A 26,859-nucleotide genomic window follows, 5' to 3' on the forward strand; every position below is an offset into this window, starting at 1 on the left:
GCTCCTTAGAGAAATGGCTAAACCAAGGACTAGAGTAGGAAAAGTACATGAGGTTGGTAAATATAAAAGAGTCCCCCCCCACCTTTCCGTAATTTCTTTAAAAGAAAATTGACTGTTTAAAGCAAAAGTAGTAACAATGCAATGTGGGGTTTATGATATATATAATTAAAATGTATGATAACCAGAGTGCAAGGATGAGAGAGCAGAAATAGAAATAGAAGTGTATTATTCGAAGATTCTAACACAATATGGGAAGTTGAAGACAGACTGTTACAATTTACAATGTATAATGTAAGCTCTAGAGCTGAGTTCTTAACCAGGGCAATTGTGCTCTCCCTTTTGCCCCTGGATATTTGGTAATCACTAGAGACATTTTTTATTGTTATGACAGGAGGGTGTGCTACTGGTATCTAGTAGGTAAAAGCCAGGAATGCTGTTGAACATCCTATAATGCACAAGTCATCCCCTCATAACAAAAAATTATCTGGTCCAAAATGTCCATATGTGGAGGTTGAGAACCCTACCCTAAGCAATTATTAAAAAAGAACAAAAAAGTAGAGCAATAAGCCAATGTGTAAGAGATAAAATAGAATCTTTTTTCTTAAAAAACTCAATAAATCCAAAAGAAGACAGTAAAATGGGAGAAAAGAAAGCAAAGAATACAGAAAACAAATAAAAAACAATTATTAAGATAGTAGACCTAAACTCAATCATATTGATAATTATATCGAATATAAATGGACTAAACACTTCAATTAAAAGGCAAAGATGGTCAGAATGGATAAAAAAGTAAGCCCTGACTATACAATGTTCATAAGAGATGTATTTTAAATACAAAGGCACAGATGGGTTAAAAGTAAACAGATGAAAAATATGATGCAAACCCTAATTACAAGAAAGTTGGAGTAGCTACATTAATATCAGAAAAGGTAAACACCAAAATAAGGAGTACTGAGAGAAAAAGAGCAATGTTTCATAATAAAAAGGAAGTCAATTCATCAAGAATATACAACAATGTTTCATAATAAAAAGGAAGTCAACTCATCAAGAATATACAACAATCCTAAACATGCATACACCTAATAACAGAGCTCAAAATACATGTGACAACAACCGACAAAGGGAAAAATGTACAAACCCACAATTACAGCTGGAGGTTTTTACACTCCTCTCAATAACTGATACTACAAATAGATGCCGCCCAAAAAAGGAAAATTTGATCAATTTGTCTTTTGTGGTTGTGTCAAAAGAATTTAGAAGCCAACTTGAAGAGGCTCCCACTGCAACAGATTGGACAATTTGAGCACCAAAAGAATATCTGTGATGGATTGACAGACATCAGAAATCTTAATGATATGGGGAACAAAAATCTTATTGGTCACTGAACCATCTCATTATCTGAAAACATATAAATAAACAGAAATAATTCCTGTATGAACTGTACCTCAGGATAACCCATGGTAGTAAGTTAAAGTTCTTTAAGAATTCCAGCTAATAAATGAAGAAAATGAAGATAAAATTCATTTTGCAACTACCAATAAAATAATGATCTAGGGAAAGATTACCAATAGCTATAAAAACATTTGGTAATACTTATATCTACCGATTAATGTTAATATCATTAGAGACCAGACATGTGCCTCCTAAAATGATGCACAGGAAGTACACTTAAATACACTTATAGGTACACATCAGGAATACCACTTATCGAACGTTCATTCCCCATATCTCCAAAAACAATCAGACTTGAATCTGATCAAGTTTCTTGATTTAACTACCAGTTTTATGGAAATATAAACAGGAGAGGGGCTTCCCTGGTAGCACAGCGGTTAAGAATCCGTCTGCCAATACAGGGGACATGGGTTTGAGCCCTGGTCCGGGAAGATCCCACATGCCGTGGAGCAACTAAGCCCGTGCACCACAACTACTGAGGCTGCGCTCTAGAGCCCGTGAGCCACAACTACTGAAGCCCACATGCCTAGAGCCCGTGCTCCACAACAAGAGAAGCCTGCGCACCTCAAGGAAGAGTAGCCCCCGCTCGCCACAACCAGAGAAAAGCCCGTGTGCAGCAACAAAGACCTAATGCAGCCAAAAATAAAACAAATAAAATAAAATAAATAAATTTAATAAAAAAATAATAAATAGGAGAACTTGTTAAACCATGGGAATTAAAATCAGCAAAACCCAGACTACGGGAAACTCTCAGGAAAAATGACTGATTTCTTCAACAAATAATTTGAAAAGAAAAGAAAAAAACAGAAGAGGGACCCATGAGTTAAAAAAGATATAACCATATCAATGTGTGGACCTTATTTAGATCTTACTTTTAAAAAATTCTTTTATGACATAATCAAGGAAATTTGAATACTAACTAAATATTTTATTATATGAAGAAACTGTTAAAAATTCTAGATGTGATAGTGGTATTGTGAGTTTTGATACATACTGAAGTATTTATAACTGAAATTATATGATATTTGGGATTTGCTTCAAAATATTCCGGGTCACTGATGTGTAGAGGAAAATAGCAGGTACAGATGAAACAAGACTGATGATGTGTTGCTCATCCTTGAAGCTGGGTAATGGGTACAATGAGGGTTCATTTTACTATTCTATCCACTTATGTGTTTGGAATTTTCCATAATAAAAAAGAAAATTTCAGTTATCCTGTTTCGTGGATGACCAATTCAGAATAAGCATTCTAATTGGTAGAATTTAAGACTTCCTGTATGAGCCAACCATACACAATCCCCCTACTCCCTACCTCTGGAACCATCTCTACACTTATAAACATGGAGTTAGCCACGAAGTTATTGCTACCAAGACTCTTCCCCTCTATGACCAGCTGCCCCTATAAGACTAACCAGAGACAGATACATCAGCTCTAAAACAGTCTGTCTCTAGTCCCCAACAGAAGCAGACACTGAATGCCCTTGTCCCCTAGGTACCCACACAAGAGCTGCTAAAGAAGCCCTGCAGTCAGAATCACAACTGCAGTTTATATATTACCACTTCCACTAACATTTACCTTTTTAAAAGAAAATGGCTTAATTTCCTTAGCACTTATATCTAAATTAAATATCTCAAACAAGACCCCAAAATAATCATATAGTTTCCTTGAGTATCTACATTCAGATAGTTTACTTTTACATCTTTCATGCTGTATTGAATTTAAGAGAAATCTTTGAGATGTCTAGCTCCCCTAAAATGACGTAGGACTCAAAGAGATACAGGATGCTAAGAAACAAAGGAGAAAATAGGGAAGTCATAAGTTCCCAAGAGATTCAGAAGATAGTTGGAGAAATATAAGAATGAAAAACAGAAGCATGGAATATTCATTTTGCTTAAAAATATTTCGATAGTAACTAAGAGAGATACCCCTCTTATCTCAAATAATAACAATTTCCTTGGAAGAACAGTAATCCTTCTACTACAGCAACACTTTGGCAAACTGTGTGATGAGCACTAGAAGGGAACAACTATCAATGGATGATAACTTTGATACAGGGGTCAGTCAGGTGAGGAAACAGGTGGTCTTTCCTTCTCTCATCACCTTGAAATTTGGAAATGGTGAATTTGGATCATGTTTGCAACCAACATTTATACAGATTTTCTATATAAAACTTATTTCTATTTTTAATAATACTATGTTGTAGTTTACTGCTGTACAAACAGAAAGGCTGGAATGGTTTATTTAAATTACTTAAGGTAACAAATAAAAGAAAATTTCAAGCCTACTATTTCCTGTCATTGACTGAGACATTAAATGGGTATTGGAGACAGAAAAGGACAGATGCTCTCACATCCTACCAGTTAGACCTGCAGAATGAATGAATACTGACTGCATCTGCATCTATGTAACCTCTTCCTTGCTAACAGTTATATGGAACACACTAAAATTACTAAAGCAATTATGAAAAACACTGTTTTCCTATTTGAGTGCCTGCATCACCACTAGTTCATAAACTAGGATATTTCCAAGTCTCAGCCTATCTTAAGCTATATATTGTGCAAGTAAAATTCAATGAAAATGAACACTAAATACTGTTCTATATTGCTTCTGTGCTCCCTTTGAAAGACTACAATCATGGCTATGAATTCTGTATTATAAATGGCTCCCTCTGATTCCCATCTTAAGACTTACCAACACTATAAAAAGAAAATTCTGACAGTGTGCTATCTGCTCTTCATATGAGAGGAAAACAAAGATTTGGAAGAGAGCTCAAGTGATTTAAGCTAACATAGAACTGAGGTTTCCACATTTCCTTTCCTCTGCTATTAAGCAGCAATTGTCCTTCAGTTCAGCCTCAGTTCCTCTCAATACTTTCCATCATCCTCCCATACAGAAAAATTTAGAAGCCTGAAGAAAAGGTGAATGGCATGTCCTTGAAATCATCCTCTTCCCCCTACTTCTTATCATTGGGTAACTTACTTTGAAGAGGTTGTAGGTTGTATATTTAATGTTTCTTCTGAAAAAACCTATAGTAAAATAATTTCAAGTTCCTCACTTAAAAATTTCATTATATTACAGATATTTGTATATGCCTTTGAAATTTGTGGTGACAAGATTTAACCTACATAATTGCCTAGGTGACTAGGTACTGTGCATTTGAAAAAAAAAACTCAAAGTAAGGATATTAATGTAAGGAAACTGAGTAACCCACTATCTTGACATTCTCAAACTAGGGGAGGGAAAGTGGTAATCTCTGATATAACAGATGGTACCTTCACACCCAAAGCATACAAACACACCCACGAAGTCTTCTTCAAAATTCCCACACCCTAATGTTCATTGCAGCATTGTTTACAATAGCCAAGATATGGAAGCAACCTAAATGCAACCTAAATTCGTCAACAGAGGAATGGATAAAGAAGATGTGGTACATATATACAATGGAATATTACTCAGCCATAAAGAAGAATGAAATAATGCCATTTGCAGCAACATGGATGGATCTAGAGATTTTCATACTGAGTGAAGTAAGTCAGGCAGAGAAAGACAAATATCATATGATATCACTCATGTGGAATCTAATTTAAAAAAAAAAAACAAATGAACTTATTTACAAAACAGAAAGAGACTTACAGATACCGAAAACAAACTTATGGTTACTGAAGGGGAAACGTTGCGGGGAGGGATAAATCAGGAGCTTGGGATGAACATACACACACTACTATATATAAAATAGGTAACCAGCAAGGACCTACTGTATAGCACAGGGAACTCTGTGATATTCTGTGATAACCTATATGAGAAAAGAATCTAAAAATGAATGAATATATGCATATGTATAACTGAATCACTTTGCTCTATACCTGAAACTAACACAACACTGTAAATCAACTATACTCCAATAAAATTAAAATATTTAAAAAGAAAGAAATTCCCATAAACACAGGGACAGAATTACCTGATGAATTACCACTTACCTTGTGCTACTGTTGACATGACCACAGATGGTGTGGAAGAAACCACAGCTGTTACTGCAACTGTATTAGGAATAGGTGATGGTGTAGAACTGCTGCTGCCACTGCTGCTACTACTGACCAGAGAGGACTGTGAAGCAGTTATAACCACTGGCGGCTTCTGAGTTGTGGAAGCAATGACTGATGTTGGTACAAGCTTAGTGACTGCTGCATAGTTATGGGATTTGGAGAGAATGTTGGGCACGAAGGTTGAACTTGGTGATGTGGTCACTATAATAACCTAAGGAAGATAAAATAAGTTATTTTCATGTACCTACCATACTACTAATGTATCTAGACTCACAGTTACATACAATTTAAAAATAGCTTATGAAACGTGATGAAGGAATTCAAGAAAAAGAAATTTACAACTAAAAATATACAAAAGCTCTCCTTTACTAGTAATCATCAAAATGTATTTAAAAGAAACAATTTTTACCAACCAAACATTTTAAAAGACAATATTCAATGCTGTACAAGATCAAGTAAAGTAAGCATTTCAATATACTGCTTAGGGAGTATAAATTGGCACAATTTTTCTAGAAAATAATTTGGATAGTCATTCATTTATAAATATTTGTTGAGCATCTACTATGTGCCAGGCATGGTTCTAGAGGCTGAGGATAGTGGAATGAACAAAACAGACAAAGTTCTTATTTTCATGGAGCTACATTCCAGTAAGGGGAGAAAAACAATAAACAAATAAAAAAGTAAATATATGTCATGTAGAGATAAATGGAAGAGACAATAAAGCAGGGCAGGAAATAAAAGAAAATGGAAGTGGTGCATGATTTTTTATAAAACATTCAATGAAGATCTCTCTGATAAGGTGACAACTAAGCAGAAACTAGAAGTAGGGGTTGATCCATGTTGCCACCTAGAGGAAGAGCATCCAATGGAAGCAGGAGTAGCAAATACAAAGCCCCTGAGGCAGAAGCAAGCTTGGTATGTTCAAGAAACCTCTAGGACCCTAATGAACGGGATTGAAATTTATAAAGTAGAGAGCAGTAGGAGACAGATTTAGCAAAGTAATGGGGGACTAGGTGGTGTAAGATCTTGTTGATAGCATATCAACATGTTATGACGAAAATGGCACTTTATCTCTGTGGTCTTCCTTCCAAAAACCTATAACCTTAGTCTAATCATGAGAAAAACATGAGATAAATTGCAGTAGTGGGGCATCCTACAAAATACTTGACTAGTAATCCTCAAAACTGTCAAGGTCATCAAACACAAGGAAGTTTGAGAAACTTTCACAGCCAAGAGGAGCCTAAGGAGACATGACGAGAAATATAATGTGGTATCCTGGAACAGAGAAAGACAATAGGTAAAAACTAAACAAATCTGAATAAACCATGGACTTTAGTTAATATTAATGCATCAATATCGGTTCATTAATTGTAACAAATGTACCATACTAATATAAATTGTTTAGAACAGGGGACACTGAATACAGGGTATATGAGAACTCTCTGTACTATCTTTTCAATTTTCCTATAAATCCAAAACTGTTCTAAAAAATAAAGTACTTTTAAAAAAGCATTACTTGATCTGCTAGGTGAAAAGTACAGCAGGGCAGAGAGACAGTAGAAACAGGCAGACAAATTAGGAGGCTCTTTCAATGACCAAAATGTTTGTGGTAGAATTGATGAAAAGTGAACAGATTCTGAATATATTTAAAGGTAAAACCAACAGGATTTGCTCATAGATACACAGAATGAAGGAAAAAAGCGGCAGGAAAGAGACTTCAAGGTTAGCCAGTATGACTAGAAAAGTGTAGATGATACGGGACAAAGCATTTCAGACGGAGAGAACAGGATGGGGCAAAGGACCTAAGGTAGGAATTAGCTTGATGTATTTAAAAACAGAAAACAGAACCAGTGTAGCAAAAGCATATAGGGTAAAGAGGGGTTGCAAAAGTAAGCAGAGTCCAGATCAAATTTGTAAACCAGAGTAAAGAATCTAAGTTTTATACTAAGTATAATGGGAAGCCATGAGAGGATTTTAAGTAAGGAAACAACAAAACTTGATTTATATTTTAAAAGATCATTCTAGCTGCTATGTGGTAAGAGGTAAGAGCAGAAGCAGTGAAACTAGTAAAGAAGCCACTGCAGTAGACTAGGCAAGAAATGGTAGAGGCTGGTTGGACTGGGGTGTTAGTAGTCAAAATAAAGAGAAGTGATCAGATTCAGATTATCTTAAGAGGTAGAGTCAACAGGACTTGATGTATGGAAATGGCAGGGTTGAGGAAAAGAACAGAAACAAGATTAGCTCCTAGAGCTAATACACATTGGCCTATTTAAATCTCCCAACAATCCTATGACAGAGATACTATTATTATCCCCATTTTACAGCTGAGAACACAAAAATTACTTATAAATCTGTAGTATCAGTTTTATTCTGGGCAAGTATAATGGTAGTTTAATGATACCCCCAAACAACACAGAGTGTCTTCTTCCTCTTTCACCAAAATTATTTTCACCTACCTAGGAGAGAAAATTGTTTTGAAAAATCCAAACAATTTAAGGGGGAAATTCTTTTGCATTTTTGTATCAGTCCTAAAGAAGTTCTGAAATTAAATCAGTCAGTCAAACTTACTGAGTATGTCTGTACTCAGTATTGACATCTCAAAGAAGCTTTGATTATATCATTATAATTATATATTTCAGTGTTAGAGAATTCTAAGTATGTGTCCATTACTTTAAGGAGTTTGTTGATTATCTGAGGAGTCAAGAGAGACATACAAGTCTTGACCAGCAAACACCTCTATAGAGTTGACCGGCATACTTCTACATAGACTCAACCAGTAAACACATATATAGCACTATTACAAACACAACCATCAGCCATCATATAAACCAAGAAGTAGACTAATATGGCAAAAAGACCAGAAGTTAAGAGTCAAATGAACCTGAGCTGAATCCTGCCTCTGCCACTAACAAATGGCAGGGCCCTGGACATGTTAAAATCTCTGGGTTCCAATTTTCATCTATAAAATAAGGGATAATAATACCTACCTTGCAAATCATTATAAGGATTAAATGAGATAATGATGTGAAGCATCTAACATAGTGCTAGGCACATAGCAGGTGGTCAATATTTGGCAGTTCACAAATGGTACTTATTAGTATCTTGTTATTACTACTTAATAAATGTTAGAAGGATATCAGTAAAGGTGTTATAGATCAAATCAAACTGGAAATTTATTTTAATGTACTCTATTTTTGTTTCATTAAAAAATTTTATATATCTTTTTCCCAAATTCTGATACCCTTGAGAATCCAAAGAGCTCACAGTTACTAGCACAGCCAAGCCAATTAAGAGTAGTAATAGCAAGTAGGTTTCATATTTGCCAATTCTGAACTAATAGTAGTGCCTTCCTAGAGTACAGTTTTTATAAGGACTCTGTGACACAGCTGAGGATTCACCAAGGCTTGGCAGGAAAGTAGGCCACAGTTAATAAACAATCTCTGTCATGGGTAGGGAAGGGGAAGCATTCACACTTGGGTCAAACATTTGCCATTTTAGAACTAGAGTATGCATGTAGACTTCTAACATTAAGACAATAACTTCAGCAAAATAAATCTAGAGTCTTTGAGAGCATGTTTTAGGTTATAGGTACAAATGATAAAACATATTTTGAGATTTCAATCTACAAACTAATTTCTGATCTGAAAAGGGGTTATCCAAAATTAGAGATCCACCTTGAAGAAAATTTACTTGCACTTTAGTTACATGTTACAACAAGGGAAACAAAGGGATTTTGAAACCAAGTGAACCAAACAGTGTTTATTCAGGCCATAATTCAAATTACTGACCTTCTAGCACTCACAAAAACTCCTTAAGAGTGCTGGGACTTGCACCCTAAGGATAAAATGAAAAATATCAATCAAGCATGTGAAAGCATAAAGCTATATTCTGTTGCTTTGTTTATATAAGTGTTGTACCAATGTTATACTCAAAATGAAGGCACCACATTAACACAGGTGGAAATTTGTCTACCCTGAAAATATATGACCTACTTGAATTTGAATCAAGTCCACAAATTCATAAGTAATTATACTTAATGTAAAAGTAACTTTAACTAAAGTAATTTCCTAAGTTGACTTCCATATGATTTGTGAGAAATCCAAGGTGAATGTATAATGGCAACAGCCTTACAGAGATTTCAAAAAAAATCCAATTATCCAGCAAAAGGAAAACAAAAAACACACAAAAAATCCCAAAGAATATCTATTAGTCCTACCCACACTCAGTTTGTCCAAGAAATAACAAAAGTAATGGCACTGAGTACACATGAAGTAAGAGTACAGTTTTACATCTAGAACATAATAGATACTTAGCAAATATTTGTGGAATGAATGAGTCTTTTTTTTTTTTGCGGTATGCGGGCCTCTCACTGTTGTGGCCTCTCCCGTTGTGGAGCACAGGCTCCGGATGCGCAGGCTCAGCGGCCATGGCTCACGGGCCCAGCCGCTCCGCGGCATGTGGGATCTTCCTGGACCGGGGCACGAACCCGTGTCCCCTGCATCGGCAGGCGGACTCTCAACCACTGCGCCACCAGGGAAGCCCTGAATGAGTCTTATTTTTAATTTAATTTGTTTTAAATGTTTATTTTTTAAACACAGTAGGACAAATCTAAGGTTCTGAGCCTGGAATCTCATGGTATGACTCATATATGACTTTGGAGATAAATATGTCCTCTTATGAGCATTACAAGTCTGACAATCTCAACCATCCACTCTCAACTGACAATTCAGAAGAAAAGAAAAAATTAAAATATGGTAACGTCAGTGAATCAAAAAAAAAAGTTCACCAATTTCACTTACAGGTGAGCCCCCATCTACTACAAGTATTTTTACATAGGTCAACTAAGAAGATTGGAAAGTTAATAATGTTAGGTGACATTTACTGAACACTCATCATAAGCACTATGTTAAGCACTTTCCATGAATCATCTCATTTAATTATCTAGTAAGCACTATTATTATCTTTGTTTTATAAGGAAGCTGAGGCTCAAGAGAGGTGGAGAGCCAGTACTGGAACCAGATATACTTATTCATTTATTCATTCATTCATTCAACAAATATTAGTCAACACCTATTGCATGTCAGGCACTATTCTAAACATTACGGAATAGTAATGAATAAGACAAAGTCTCTACCTTCAGTAATTTATACTCTATGGGAGAAATAGGAAATAAATAAATATAATGTCAACTAGTTACAAGCAAAACAGAATAAGGAAATAAAAGGACATGGATTTGAGATGGGTACTCTTTTAGCTATAACTTTGCTGCATTATTTTCTCAAATATCAAATTAAAAGAGAAGATGAGAAGGGGGAGAAGAGAGAAGAATTACTGATAAAATAGATCCAGCAAAGAAGGTAGTAAAAAATTACAAAAGTAGATTTAAAAATTCTTAGAGTATAGCAGGCTGAAGACACCTAATATACAGCTCGCCCAGAAAGCAATATTATAATAATATATAAAAATTGATATTCAGAAAGATTACCTTGGAGTCATTAAATACAAAAATTATGTGCAGTGTAACATTTAAGAAATCACCAAAAATAGTCAATTTCTATATATTAAGGGGTAAGCTTCAGTGAACTGATAAATTCATTATTTGGAACAGCACATTCTCAACACTGCAATTAATTTTTATTTTTAAAGTTCACTGACTTCACTTATAGGTTTACCCCTTCTATTAAAATATTTTTATATAGGTCTACCAAAGAAGACTGGAAAGTTCATAAAGTTAGGTAACACTGCTTTCCATAAAATACCTGCAAGGGAAGGGACCTAACATTTTCTGAGTACATACATTACGCTGTACTTTAAAATACCCAATCCCATTTAATCCTCACGACAGCCTTATAAAATTGGCATTACTCTCATCTCACAGATGGGTAAACAGATTTAGAAAGACTAATTTATCTCAGGTCATACTGGAAGAACTGGGGTTCTAATCCAGGCCTCTTTGACTACAAAAATTCTTACTTGATTTTAACACTAAACTATAATGCCTCATCCTAAGACTGAAGCTAGAATTATATTACACAGATCAACTCACTGTCATTTCTAGTTTGTTAAGAAAATTGTAATTTTTTATATATTATATAATGACATATTTCCAATAAACTCAAGGAGTTTCTTTAAATGAAAATTATCATGAACCTGAAGATTTAAAAGTAGGAAAGACCGTCTATTGAAAACAAGAATTCATCTCTACTCCTTCCCCAAAATCCCTCTAAAACAGTATGAAGGGATTTTTTAGAAGAGGCACATAAACCCATAAGGTCAAAATGGAAAGGAGACAATAGCTATCAACTTCTGGAAAGTGGAAAACAAACAGACAAGTAGTAACTGATCAAGCATACTCAAGAAAGTGGAAACCTAAGACAGCAAACAGAAGAAAAAACAAGACAGCTTTCAGAGAACCACAGAAAGACTCAGTAATTTGAGAACACCAGATACTTCTGAAGTGGGGATAAAAGTGGGACTAAAAAGATGTAAATTAGTTGAAAATCTGTTTAAGCAGCATTAAGAGCCCCAGCTATCCTCCCTTATCCTCAAGGAAGACTTAAAACTTATTCTCTTGAGGGAGAGATTGAATCCAAAGGAATCTGATGATACCAGGCAGAGGCAGGTAGGTGCTATGCTGAAAACAGAGAGGTTAGGTAAAGTCTATATACTGAATGATGAGACTATCCAGCCCACTCCTTGCCTTTACTCCCAAAATACTAGCAGACAGGCTTACTACTGTAGGCAAAAGACTGGAAGATTCTTCTCTGAGGAAACTGTCCAGTCCATGAAAAAGCCCTAATGAGAATGACAACTGGTGGAGGTAAAGGGGTGGCGGGTGTTCATCAACAAAACAGCCCAGCTAGCTCAACCTACAATGAAAGTCAGCATGTCCCACCCTACACACAGAGCCTTCTGTCAGCTTTTAGTGTCCGTTTCCACAACCAGCATTTAAGGAAACTGAAATGGAAGAGATAAAATGAAAAAATAAAAGAAATTTACAGGTAAGAGAGAAAACATGAAAGAAGAAAACATCAAAAAAAATTATCATGAATATCATCAGAAAAGAGAACATAGTGACTATGAAAGAGCAGGATGCTATTTTAAAAAAAAAGAAAGAAAGAAACTTTCAGAAAACCAGACAGAGTTACTAGAAATTTAAAATAGGATAGCAAAACTGAAAAATTCCAGAGAAGTAATGAAGGATAAAGTTAAAAGATAAAGAAAATAATACTTACAGAGCATTTACTATGTGCTAGGCTCTGTTCTACTGGTTTGTATTTATTATCTCATTTATTTACACCCCAAAACCCTATAAAATAGATATATTATTTTCCCTATTTTACAAGAGAAAAACTTAGGTCTAGAGTTTAGTTTTCCCAAAGTCACATAGCTAGTAAGTAGCATAAAATGGGATTCAAATTCAGGAAGTCTAGTTCTAAAATCCAGGCTTTTAACTACTATACTACAGTAGAAAAAGCAAACAAATGGAAATTGGGGGTGAGAAAGACTGAAAAATTAAAGGATCAATCTAGGCATTCAACATCCAGAATAACAGGTGATCCAAAAAGAGAGGACAGAGAACAATCAAAGAAATAATTCAAGAAATTTCCCAGAATGGAAGGATATGAGTGTTATTCTATGAGTGTTATTCTAGAATAACAGGGGCCACTGAGTATGTAACCCAATGGATAAAATAAAGACCCACACCAAGGAAAATTACCTTGAACTTTCAGAACTCTGACTTCTTCCAAGAGAAAAAGAGGATCTGGAATTAGAATGGCATTACTCGGCTTCTCAAAAGCAATACTGGAAGCCAACAGCCCATGAAGCAATACCTTCAAAATTCTCAAGGAAAATGACTTCTCACCTAGAATACTTACCTAGTTAAACTTACATCAAAACAGTAGGAGGGTAGAATAAAGAAATTTTCAGTCTACCATACAAGGTCTTAAAAACTTTACTTTCCATCCCACCCATATACCAAGAAGCTACTGGAAGATATGCTCCAGTAAATCAGTAAATAAACCAAGAAAGAGGAAGATCAGAATGAAAGTGAAGGGAGATCTCGGACACAGAGGTATATAACAAGCCTAGGGTACCATCAGCATCCAGATCAGTGTGGCAAGTAGAGGGCTCTAATAACAAAATTGACAGAATACTGATGATTTGAACATACTGACAGAAGAGTTTAGAAATGAATTAATGATAGCATTTAAGAATTAAAAAGAAGATAACAATTATTCACTTAATCATATCTTTCCTTTCGTCTGTGAAACACCTAACTCTGACAACTTCATTACTCTGGAAATATAAGAACTAAGTTCCTAAAGGTAAAGTTATCCAAATACAGGCTGAAAGAATCCTTTATATTTTAATTATTTCCCAAATGGAATCACAATGGTAAAATATAATGAAAGTCTTAGAAGATCTGCTAGCTGTGTCATATTAGGCAAGTCATTTGGCATCTCTGAGCCTCATATACAAAAATATACACAAAAAGTGAAATAATAATACCTAACCCAAAGCTTTATGTGCAGAATTAAAGAAAGAGATGTGAACATTCCCACCATAATGCCAAGCACATAGTAAGCACTCAGTGCATGTTTGTTAAATCTGAATCATATTGACTGAAAGAGATAAAAACAGCAATTGGCAGACAGACTCCCTCCACCACGTACCTTCTGTGTTGTTGTGTTTGTTGTCTGTGTTGATGGTTTGGTGAAGGTTATTTTCACAGGAGACATGTGGGGCGGTAAGGAGTTGGCAATGCTCTGCATGATGTTGCTCATCTTAGGACTGCCACTCACAGGTACAGTGATCGTCTTTGAGACCGGAACAACAGCCTTTGGAACTTCCTTTAGGACAACGGGGGAGGAGCTAGAAGAGTTTGTTCGCCTTCGTTTTCTGGGTTTTTCATCTTCATCTGAACAGCTAACACCTGTAAGGCAGTGACAATATTGCTACATTTATAGCAATATAACCTTGTATTTTATACTTTATTTTTAAATCATTGCATCATCAGTCATCCTTGACCTCTCCCTTTGCCTCATGTCCAGTCAGACAGTAAGTTCTATCAATCCTCCCTCAGGGAAGCTGTCTCTGAATGCCTTCCCTTTTTTCTTTAACCCTATGGCCATGTCAGGCCTTCTTATCTTCTGCCTGTATTTTAGCGACAACCTCCTAAAAGGTGTACGTGCTTCTAATCTCTCCACTTCCATTCTACCCTTCATCCTACTACCAGCTATAAAAATCTCACACATCTAATAAAGCCAATGCCCTGCCTCAAATCCTTTAGTAGTTTTTATCTCCCTACAAGATGAGGCAAAAAATCATTTATCATTCAAGGTCCCATATCTTTCTAAGAACACAATACCCTATTCCACCCACCTTATCCTGGCACACTAAACTGCTCACCATTCCCCAAAGCCACCTTATCACATATTCTATCCATCTGGAGTCTCTATATACTACTGTTCTTTGGGGAACACCACATACATTCAATGACCTCTTCATCATCCAGCAATCATGATCCTGCAAGCCATCTCCTCGGTGAAGCTTTCCCTTACTCCTCTAAGCAAAGTGAATTCATGTCTCCTCTGAGCTTATAAAGCACTTTGTACATTCTCTTCTGTATCACTTACCCCATGGTAATGTGGCTGTCAGTCTGCACATCTCCTGTTATTAAGGGGCTCCCAAAGGACAACGACTAAGTCTTATCGGTTTGTTTCCCTGGTATAGTGTCTTGCACATATGAAGTTAGGTGAATGTATAATTATATCTCAAACTAATGTTGCCTGTGTGACTTCTGAGAATGAAACAATAAACTTCCTGTTACTTCAAACTATATATTGTGTGAAATGGTTTCTTCACGTTTGGGATTCACTTTCAACATTTAAAAAAACAATTAAAAAATAGACCTCTATGGTTATTTTAAAAGATCATCTTGGCTAAATCCACAGAAATCTGATATAAACTTAATATTCCCAGATTCTTAGTTTTTTCTTAATGCACTAAAGCCTCAACTGTTTTTGTACTTTTTTAAAAAATCAAGTGAGAAACATAAAACCTTGCAATATACATAGGAAATCTCTATAAAGCAGACATTTAAAAAAGCATACAGCATGACTCATGGAATTGGTAATAAAACATAACTCCTTATACCCTCAATTTTTAAACCCTAAGCAAGACTGAAAATGACCTAAAATCATTTGTCTAAAACAGCTAAGTCCACCTCTAAAAGCTACAAAGAAATCAAGTTTATAACTATACTGAGAAAAATGAAAGTCAAATATTAATTATCTCCAGTTGATACCAAAAGCAAATCAATACTGACATAACAGACATTAAAAAAAAAAATGAACTGGACATTAAACTGCTTCACAGCGTAGAATCAAAGGGGTTAAAAATTGCAAATAAATTTCAAAAAATTACAGTCAACTAGAAATATGAAAGGACTCTCTAGAATGCTTCACTGAATTTAACAGTTGAATGATATGGTACATAAATAATTTTTTAAAACACTACAAAGATTACATTATAGGAGTAAACACTACATAAATGACATAAGCACATTCCTTTAGTTTCTATTCACATTTCTATTCCATGAAAACCAAAACAAGTGAATCTTAGAGTATAGCACTGTTCAAGGCAGATTCCCCACAGAAAACAAAAAAGAAGTAATTTCTCAACCCCCAGAACTGATTAAAAAGCAATATATACCTAGTTACATGTAAAGAAAGGAATTCTTTACAACCTTCAAAAACTAACCACTGCTAATAGCCAGTGGACCAATGAATTAATCAGGAAGGCAGATCTAATCAGAGCCTATGCTGCAGCTTTTAGTCAAGATGGCCCTGATAACACCGAGAGTATCACTTACTTTTGACATAAACAGTACTTCCACTTGGCAAGACAACTACATTGGAGGCAGGACTGGCTGGTCTTGGAGACTTAACCGTTGCTATGCTGCCACTTGGAACAGGGGTAGAGGTTGGGGTTGACGTGGTACTTGTGTAGGAATAGCAAACCACTACTGAAGGAACGATAAAAAAGTCTGCTGTTAACTTTCACCAAAACTGTCCATGCATACAGTAAAATTATTTTTTTTCTGCAGGCCAATTTTAACACTTTTATATAATCAGAAGTTAGAGGCCAGTACTAGGTTAAAACGTATTAATAAGCTTTCCTGAAAATCATCACTTAACTAGGTTTCCCCTAAGTATTTCGCAGCTGTCTACAGGTGACACTGACAATGGAGAAGAGGACAGTTACAAAGAAACCAAGTTTAAAACTGAGAAAAATGAAAATCATTTTTCCTTCATGGCAGGAGCTGGACAAAAAGCATATACTTGTATTCTTTTTTAATACTAATAGCAGCATCAGTGATGGAGTGATGGATAATTTTTCCCTAACCATAGCAATTTCCAACTTGGCTCTTGGTGAGAAACAAGGTAAGTTTCTTTTATCATAAACAACTCACTAGTCACTTGCCATCTAAGCAGTGCAATAATAACTAAGGTAATGACAACATCATATTTCAATTTATTGAATAACAACAAGCAGAAGTAGCTCATAGGCACTATTTACTGAGTACCATACATTATGCTAAATCCTTTCCATATATTATCACTAATTCTCACAACACTACATCCTCATTTTAAAGATGAGGAACCCAAGGCTCACAGAAGCTAAAAAGACTTGCTGGAGGTCACAAAGCAAAGAAATGGCAAACTAGGATTCAAACATAGATTAGACTATTGAAAATTCTATATTCTTTCCAGTGAACCAGAGAGGTGGTAAATAGAAAAGACAAAAGTCGGAAGAGAAGAAAGATAGCTCTCCTGCAACAAAGAAAACAGGAACTCAGTGGAGGCCAAGTTTGCACACTGATAACTGTCTCTCCCTAAATATAGCTTCCTTCCGTGTAAAACAGAGTCTGGCACGTATGAAAGGAATGTCTCATTCTGCTCCACAACCCATTGCTAGTCAAGAAAAGACAATTCTGCAAAGTAATCTGACAACTGCATTATTTTCAGGGTCATTTTCATGTAACACCAAACTAAGCTACCGAAGTCAACCCAAACATGCGCTCTCAAATTTAATATTACTCTTGGTGACCTCAGGAGACTCCAAGGATTTTTAAAGCATGTATCAATTATTAGATTAAATAACAATAAGAAAGCCATCCCCATCGGCCACGTAACCCCTAACAGATTCAGCACATTGACTGGAACAGAGAAGCAGCATATACCACTGATTCCAGAAGACAAAAACAGAGCTTTATTTTCTAAAGAATCAGTTCAGCATCTTTCTTCAGCAGATAAATGACTTCTATCATCTTATTAATTCTCCATGTCACCTGTTAAGGCCTCTTATCCACTTCTAACAAGACACGCTCATATGAAAAAATTCATTCCAAGAAGGCTTTTTGCAATTTTGTGATTAATATAATTCACACTTTGAACAAAAGGGATATTTAATTTTGGCTGAGACTAAAAACTTGGCAGTTTCTCGTTTCAGAACAAGTGTTGCTCATTATGTTTCACAACTTTCAAACACTGGACAAAAACAGATGAAAAATAAGACAACTTTTCTTGAAGAATCTGAGAAAAGTCATTTCTACACACAGAACTATTTCTCTACTCACCTTCCTTGCTTCCTGTTTCTGCAGGCACTGGAAGAGATGCATTGTGCTGGATAGCTGCATTGGCAACAGCATTAGCTGTTACAGTGAAGGCAGTTTGGGGAACCAGCCGAGGCATCAGGGGTACCAATCGACGACCTTCAATGGACCATTCTGAAGAGCTATTAGGTCCAGACATACTAAACAAAAAAGAAAACACTGCTACAAGAGTTCTCAATTGCTAAAAATGAAGCAAATATATACACTCAAATATAACTTTTTAAATTAGAAAAAGTGCCCTGAGTGAACAGGAAAGGAGATCAAAATTATGCAAGCAAGATCAAAATTTTATTTTAAGCAAGCAAGATCAAAATTATGAATAATAATCAGAATTCAAGGAATTTCACACATATTTAGATTTTTATACATTTTATTCCATAATCTGAATCTTATAATGAACATAATTGAAACTATGAAAAACTGTCCCATGCCTTTTAAATAAATATCAACATAATTTTCATTAGTTTAAATCTGGTATTGCTAATGAAAACTAGTATTTCTACTAACTTTTAGAACTTAATGTTATAATTAAGCTAAAAAGGTAAAAAGTACTCATTATTTCAAAAATCAGATTTTCCTGAAAAATTAAGGATGGAATTCATTGAACTTTTGTAAAATTATCCTAACTGCCTGCATGGCCAGAGGTTCTAAGGCTTTCAAACAAGGGAAACTGAGGCAGTAAACGAGGGAGACTAGGTACTGGGGGATAGAAGGGAGCTGTATATATCACTGCATGTGTCACTGACAATGTGTTATATTACTATCCTTCCTGTTAAAAAAAGTATACTAGATGTGAGGACACTGCAAGAAACCTGCCACTACTTTAATTTTACTTATTTATACCATTCTTCACTCTAAGGAATGTTTGAGGCAATTGAACTCTACCCCTAAGCAGACATTATTATCAGTTTTACTCAATTTCTTGAGCAAATTTTATCCTAGGAATCCAAACAGAGGTTGAAATATGAAAAGACAGTTGTTCACTTCCCTTGGCTTGGCTCCACAAAAGGTAGTGGTATCATTTTTCCTGACTAATGATTAGTGTCGAGGTTTAAAATTCACCCAGAATCAATCAATCAATCAACCTCTTCACTAAGTCAGAAGTATTTCTGCATCTTTTTCAAAACCAAAGATTCTACAACCCAACCTAGAGTTTAAGATTCTGTAGGTCCACTGATTCTTCAAATTTAGATAGAGTACACAAAAGCCCTTGTTAGTGGATAGTGGAATAATGATGATGATGGTAATGATGAAAATTAACATCAATTAGCACTTAGTATATGTGGGGCATTGTTCTAAACATTTTACATGTATTAACTCATACAATTCTTTCAATCTTATGAAATTGGTAATATTATTATCTCCATTTTTAAGATGGGAAAACTGAATTACCAAGAGGTTAAATAACTTGCTTATGGTCACACAGCTACTAAATGTCTCCTTCAACAAGCATACATCATGCTACTGAAAACAACTGCCACATCACAAGTGGAAGGTATAAAAATTTTCAGATGTGTTTTGTCTAACTTTTGCCTTTGAATTATACTAAGTGGGCACTCCTGTCTAATCACTAGTAACTTTCACTGAATGGAACAAATAAATTACTTTACAACTTGAGAAGAATTTACACTCAGTCAAGAAAGGAATTTCTAGGAGTTGATGAATTCAATAGAGTTACAGTGGGAAATCTGCAAATTCCTTCATGGTATAACATAGTCCTACCTAAGATATTGGAAAGAGGGATTCTTAAGACCCCAATAACCCTCACAAATTTGTTATCACATAATCTCCAATTGATGCTAGTTCTGAAACAAAATTCGTACAAACAAGAAAGAGAGACAGAAACAGACCTATTGCTAATTGTCAAAGGAAAAAATTCTAAAAGCTATTCAGCATTTTCTTGGCTTACTCCTAGTTTGCTATCATTTTATTAGAATATCACTACTAAATTTGCTTGGTGAGAGTTTACCATACAAATAAAGTGATGTCTACACTTACCTGGTACATTGTTAAATGGTGGCAGAAATTATGGAAGATTAATAATTTAAAATACATGAATATATATGCTATTGAAAGGACAGAATTTGCAGTGCAAAAGATACAACTGCAACTTTTAGAAAGATCTATAAATCTTCCAAATTTCTACTCAGGCAAACATACTCAAACTTTTTTTAAGTGAATGAAAAATTAAACATCATGTTAGAATTAGATCAAAATTCCTATTTTGCTTACTAATGAGGGTGTATATATGCATTAGTTGCACAAATCATCTAGATAGAATTTTACAGGTTTCTGTAAACATCTTATTCCAGGGCTTTCCTGAGATTCCTAAGTTTCAAAGAACTCCTCTCTATTTATACTAAATATAGCAAGGGAGGGTGGAAACCTGGCTCCAGCCCCTTTTCTGAGAAGTCTAACAAGATACTAGTGGAACTACCTTGGCCCTCTCATCCTTTGGTATGCAGCACACCAGCATGAAATCCTCATCCTCACATAGAAACTTAAACAGCATCCCATGAATGTCTGGCTGATGGAAAAGGAGTTAAGAGAATAGTAATTCTGGATAGCCACTTTATTTAGATACAATGCTGGCAAGAGTGGCCCAATTAAAAACTGTGAAGCCCCTTGACATTCCAGGCTTTAATACTATAATATTCTGACATGTTTCAAAACTGAATTAGAGTATCAAACTTAATAAATGGTCTCATGCCAAATAATAAACACGTGTTATGGTTCAAGCAAGGCTTTTCTTTGATCCCAGACACTCCACTCCTTTTGTTTCCATCTCCTTTGTGCTCAACCTTCTTGGCTTTCTCTTTACCTTTCAACCACATTCCTTCTGGCCTAAGCTGCTGTTTTGAGTGGGGGAGGGAAGGGAGAGGAGAAAGGGAATGCAGTCAGTTCAGATGCACTCCTCCTTGGCTCAAGTTACTTTTTTCAGGCTCAGAGTTTGAAGCCCTCCTATAGATAATCTTTAGAACTAGGTTCTGTTACTACTTCTGAGGGAAAGAGGGCAGAGGAGACGGACAGAATGAGGGATCTATGTCTTCCTCACCATTCCCCACTCATTGACCCTTGGGCTCAACAAGTAAATACGACGTCTGGTCGAACTAAAACCACAATATAAAATATTAAAACAGGAGTATAGAAAGACCTAAGTAGCTTAAAATTATACACTGAAGTAAACGGTTTTCAAAAAATTAAATTTATGTGTTAAAGAAATCAGAAAGGAGAGAAAAAAAGAGGAAACAGGTAGATAGAAGCCAACTCTCAATTATCCATGCTAACAGAGAGAGGAGGGAAAGGGAGAGGTCAAACAGATCAAAGAAACTAACATATTATCCAAAAATACTTTGGCAAATACTTGTAAGTTCTTCCATCAAACCTCTCCCAGGACAACTAACAAGTAGTAAAATGAGTAATTAAAATTTTCACCTCCTCTCCCTTCCCACCCTCTGACTAGAGGTACTTTCAAGCAGCAAAATAGCTAAAGGGTGGGCAGTATTAGGAAGGAAGGGGAGGAGGGGAAGAGAAGTAAAAGCAAGGGGCACAGTTAATTCATAAATGGAATATGTGCCCCTGAATAATTGAGAGCTTCAATTTTGAAATAAATACAAGAAAAAGCCTGAAATAATAATAACCTATTTGCATACCTGTAACTTGGTCTTTCACCCAAATATAAGGATAAATTCATTCTTTAAAGGGGAAAAAAGGAAAAGGAGACTAAATAAGTGTTATCTTTAAGTATGAAACTGATGCATCAACTTACAACTAACTGCCCCACAATACTGTTCCAATGCTTTTAAGGTACTAATTTTGTCTCTAAGTGCCTCTGAATGCAAACTATTATTTACTTCTTTATTACCTAGCGCATAAGTTTCCTATTACAAGTTCTCAAATTAGAATCTAGGCTCAGTTACTATTTTTAGAGTATCCCAATTTAAAAGTTTAGAGCATTTAAAGAAGGAACACAATATGTGAATGTTTTAGCCATGTTGGCCTAACAAGTAAATACTTAATGATGCTAGAGGAAAATTTTCAAATTTCTACAGTGCATACATACCAACCACTGAAAAATCTCCAAATTCAAACAGCTTAGCTTTCAAACTACACAGTTAAAAAGGTAGCACCCCATTTTATCAGTCAAGTAAAATCAGTAACATTAAAGCACCACATGAAGCTAATGGATCTTCAGGGTCAATACAATACTGCCAATTGGGTTAAAAGCATTATTTATTACATTATGGAAATGTACTGAATTTTTTCCTTTAGTTTTATTTCACATTAAAACATAAAAATAAAAAACAGATGAATATTCTATAACATACCTTATTTTATAAAATGTTCCTACCATCTTGCATTAACATTTAAAGGATAATTTCTGTTCTTTTCTGTTTTTCAGGAGGCACTGTCTCCATACATACTGTTAATGCTCAGTCTGTGTCTTCCACCACCCTCCACCCCATCTATCAAATAGTTATAATGATCTGAAAACAGTTTGATAAGAATCCTTTACAATTTTATTTTTTTGGCTTTTCAAAGTAAATTAAGGTATACTGTAGTCATATTTCTTAAAAGCAGAACATATATTTTACAATCTTTTTGCTGAATCTCAAAATACATGAAATATTAGTCAGTTAAAAAATTTATAATGCCTATTTATAAAGCAATATACATATCAAATACTATTACAAAGTAACTCTAAGGGGCTGTCAAATTTGGGGAGCACACTACTTTCTTCTTGAACTTTGCTTCGAGTAAAGGAATCATCTGCTAAACTGTGGAGGCCTTTAGTTATACAGAGATTACATTGCAACAGGATTTGACCTGAGTACTTAAAGCTTGCCTAACCAAATGCAAAAACATAACCAATTGAATAAATAGTTAACACAGCTATGGTCAGGATCCCTGAGTACAGAGATATTACTATCAAGATAAAAGACTCAGGAATCTGCTACACAATAGGAAGACTTTCAAAACTACGGTATACTACGTCATGAAAAATCAGGGGTGGTATGACTAATGGCTTACTTATGTGCAATTGTTGTTAACCGTTCATCGTTTACTGCTCTCCGAACTTCAGCACGGTGGCGCTCTGTTGAGATGCTATGAAAAAAAATAGCCATTATAGAACTCTGCCAAGCAGGCAGCTCTTTTCTATACTTTTATTAATGTTTAAGTCAACATTTTGCTTATGGGGGGGGGCAAAATTGATTTGTAAAAAGATATAGATAGGGGCCTAATATATATCTTCAAATGCTTTAATTAAAGTCATAGAAAAGGATTCAGAATGATTCTGTGTAATTGCAGAGAGAATTAGTTACAAATTAGAAATCACAGGAAGACAAATTCAGCTTGATATCAAGTCATTACATCCAAAACTCAGAAATATCAGACCATGTTCAAGATTAGCAGAGGTTCCTGTTATCTAAATGTAAAAAGCCACTGAATGACCCCTAACATGGTTACTGAGAAGAGGATTTTGGCACTTGGAAGAAAGTCTTCTAAAGTCCTTTCTAAAGATTAAGAGTCTATAATTTTATGTTTAGTGAATATAATAAAGAAATGAAAGTGGCAAGATAATGTTTCCTGTAGATATATGCTATGAAACTTGACACTAGGATATTACTCCTTTATTACTCAACACTTGAGCTGTGTGTCTTCTACATTGTATCATGTTACCACTATAGTAAAAATGTACTTATGTTGATCCTAATTACATACATGTAAAGTTAAATCTAAACAACTGAAAAAAGGCTATACCCATTCCATTCATAAATACTCAATAAAATGAATAGCACCCTTAAAAGTGTAATCTTTATTGCTAAGTTAAATCTATACCACGGACTAAAATATTTAAGGGGCTGGAAAGCAGAAATTTACGAGGCAATGTAAACAACAAACAAAAAATATAAATTGTTAAGTATGGAGGCAATAAGACTGATGATTTGGCTTAATAACATCCCTATTTTAATGTTAATTAAATGCAGGAAAAAAATCTCTTCCCTATTTTCACTTAAAAAAAGAATAGGACAAAATGGTCTTAAATGTAGAAAGGAAACTTCAGTTAAAACAGAACTGAATTTACTGAGAAAGCTCAAGATGTTAAGAATGGATCAAGGCAAAGTATCAAAGAATCCCTTTCACCAGAATTTTTTTAATGAATTTTTTTAACTCTAGTGGGAAGCTGAAGGGATAAACTATCCCTAAGGCTATGACTATTAATCACCACCCATTTCTATAAATTAAGACAACAACTTCCTAGTGTCTCCTTCTACCCCTGCCACTGGGCCACTCTAGATCTTCCTATCCAGTCGCTGCCAGCTCTTCTTTCCTTCACCCAGGTCAAAAATACCTCCCTTTTCCAAGCGGCCCAAACCTAAGATAACCTGCCTTAAACCTTTTCTGATTAGATTACATAATAAATGGTAAATTACAAAATTTTCTGTAACAAAGCACACAACTGGGATGGGATCTCTAAACACCAACAACTTGACACCTCTGTCTTCACCTTAAGAGTGAAAAGTATTGAAACACCTCAAAATGAAATTTCTAGACTCATCTCTCACAAACTTTTATGATAATTTACCTAAGAACTTTTGAGAGTTCTCCAAGAAGATCTTTCTTTTCCTTGGTGAGATCTCCCTGTGCCCGAAGTGCACTGATAACTCCAGCATATGCCTCCAATTCTAGAAGAAGAAAATTATTTTATCAAGATAGGCCATCAATATTTAAGTACTATGGCTACATAGAGTGAAACTTCAGGGCAGGAAACCTAAAAATCAATATGCAAATATTTCATTAATGTCCTCTCAAAAATTTTATCTAAAACCATAGGTTAAAATGTGGCTTTTATAATCTTATTTTCTTTTTTACTGCCTCACAGAAGTCATGTATATAAAAAGTTTAGGTAGAAAAATCTAATGGTAAATATTTCGTCTTATGCATCATCCTGAAAAACATTCAACTCAGATGCTACCAACACCTGGGAACAGGTTCCAAGTGATATAATAAGGCTGATGAGAGAAGTTTTTAGCATTATTGATAGGTACCTTTACTGGCCAAACTTTGAAATAATTCCTTAGGCTTGCCTAAGAATTTGACCTATATTCTATCTGTGAATAGTGTGCAAGTGAAAAACTACTGGATCAAGAGTCAAATGACCAGATTCTGGCTCCAGCACTAACACTAGTTGTGTGACCTTGGACAAGTCCTATCTCATCTCTGATCCTCAGTTTCTTTATCTAGAAGACACTTTGAAGGTACCTTCCATTTCTATGATCCTCTGCATCTATAAAAACCACCAGCAAAATGACTAAGGCAGATTAGCATACACGAATTGCTCTTACAGCAATCAGGACATAATACACTGAACCCTAATGCCAGACAGTTTCATTTCACTAACTTTCCACAGCAACAACTGTTATTTAATGAAACTGTCAGTCCCTAGTAGTGGTTAAAATATAAAACCAAAAAGCCCTCAATGGCTCCCAATGAACCATGCCTGCCTCTCAGTGTACTTCCTCGTGTACCACCTTCCAATAGTCCCTCCCACACTGACTCTGGGCTTCGCATGTGACTTGATTTGGCCAATGGAACATCAGCATACATGAGGCAAATAGCAACCTTGGACACAGGACCTTGCTCTCTTGTAAGCCTGAGATCACCAAGCTATGAAGAAGCCCAGGATGAAAGGTCACATGGAGAGAGAGGCCCAGCCACCTCAGCTGAGCCCAATTAACCAGCTAAGCTACCAGCTGAATAGAGCCACATGAGAGAGCTCAGGCAAGACAAGTAACCCATAGAATCATGAGAAATAATAAAATAGTTGTTTCAAACCATTAACACTATGAGACAAGTATACCTGAGCAAAACAAAATGATGGGAAATAAGTGTCCAGACTACAGTTATCTTCTTACTCAATTCAAGTTGCTACCGTATTTGCCAACGCCTTACATACAACAGATACTGAATATTAGCCAAATAATTAAGGCATGCATACCTGCATCCAAGGTACTACACCAACAATAAAACAGCAGCCTCATTCAGTTCATATTATTCACAGTTCTATCAAAAGAAAAGACTTTATATAGAAGAGTGAGCTTAAATAGAAATGTCTGGTCCAACTGAATTATCCCATGTGTAAACATCCTGCATGTTCAATCTAGGCTGGATATTACGTAGATGTTTCATGTGGTCTCTCTGGAAGGCCAAACTCTGCTTCTCTGGAGTAGTGAAGGAAATACTTTGTTCCAGGAAACACATATTTCAGCTTTTATTAGGACCTAAAGTAGAGTTCAGAAAGACACTGGGGATAACTAAGAAACCACTATATCTAAATGTTTATGCCCCATTTATGGAATATTTTATTCAACAAATCAGTATTGAGTCCTATTATATATACCAGATAGTATGCTAAATCCTGCCCTTAAGAAGTTAACTCTAGAATAAAGCTACAGTGAAACAAGTCATCAGACAATTCTAATACAGTGGTAAAGGCACAGAAGAAAAACACATCATCTAGTCTGGAAGCATAAGCTTTAATCAGAAAGAGAACTGTGCTCTAGACAGGCAGTGGGGGAAATGCAAATGTGCAAAAGGAACAGAGAGAGTAAAAGAGCATATAATGTTTCACAGAGACATTAAACTTCCAGTAATAGTGACTATTTTGAGAGTTTTAC

The 26,859-nt window shown here is 35.4% G+C and overlaps 1 protein-coding gene across 4 annotated transcripts in view; it reads right to left on the bottom strand.

Annotated features, from left to right (window-relative positions):
* Positions 1–26,859, bottom strand: part of EMSY (EMSY transcriptional repressor, BRCA2 interacting) — an 80,442-nt gene that overhangs the window by 48,420 nt on the left and 5,163 nt on the right. For 2 of the 4 annotated variants that reach the window (XM_082845485.1, XM_082845483.1), the window contains 6 exons: positions 24,768–24,867; positions 23,210–23,284; positions 18,143–18,318; positions 16,376–16,528; positions 14,175–14,434; positions 5,431–5,707 (listed from right to left, as the gene is read on the bottom strand). In XM_082845485.1, the coding sequence (XP_082701611.1) occupies positions 5,431–5,707; positions 14,175–14,434; positions 16,376–16,528; positions 18,143–18,318; positions 23,210–23,284; positions 24,768–24,867 (1,041 nt within the window). Of the gene's footprint in view, positions 1–5,430; positions 5,708–14,174; positions 14,435–16,375; positions 16,529–18,142; positions 18,319–21,831; positions 21,874–23,209; positions 23,285–24,767; positions 24,868–26,180; positions 26,244–26,859 lie in introns of those variants that run through there. The other 2 variants (XM_082845482.1, XM_082845484.1) reach the window with 2 other exon arrangements.

This window comes from Leucopleurus acutus, assembly GCF_964270905.1.
Source record: "Leucopleurus acutus genome assembly, chromosome: 8".
In the NCBI taxonomy this organism is placed as follows: domain Eukaryota; kingdom Metazoa; phylum Chordata; class Mammalia; order Artiodactyla; family Delphinidae; genus Leucopleurus; species Leucopleurus acutus.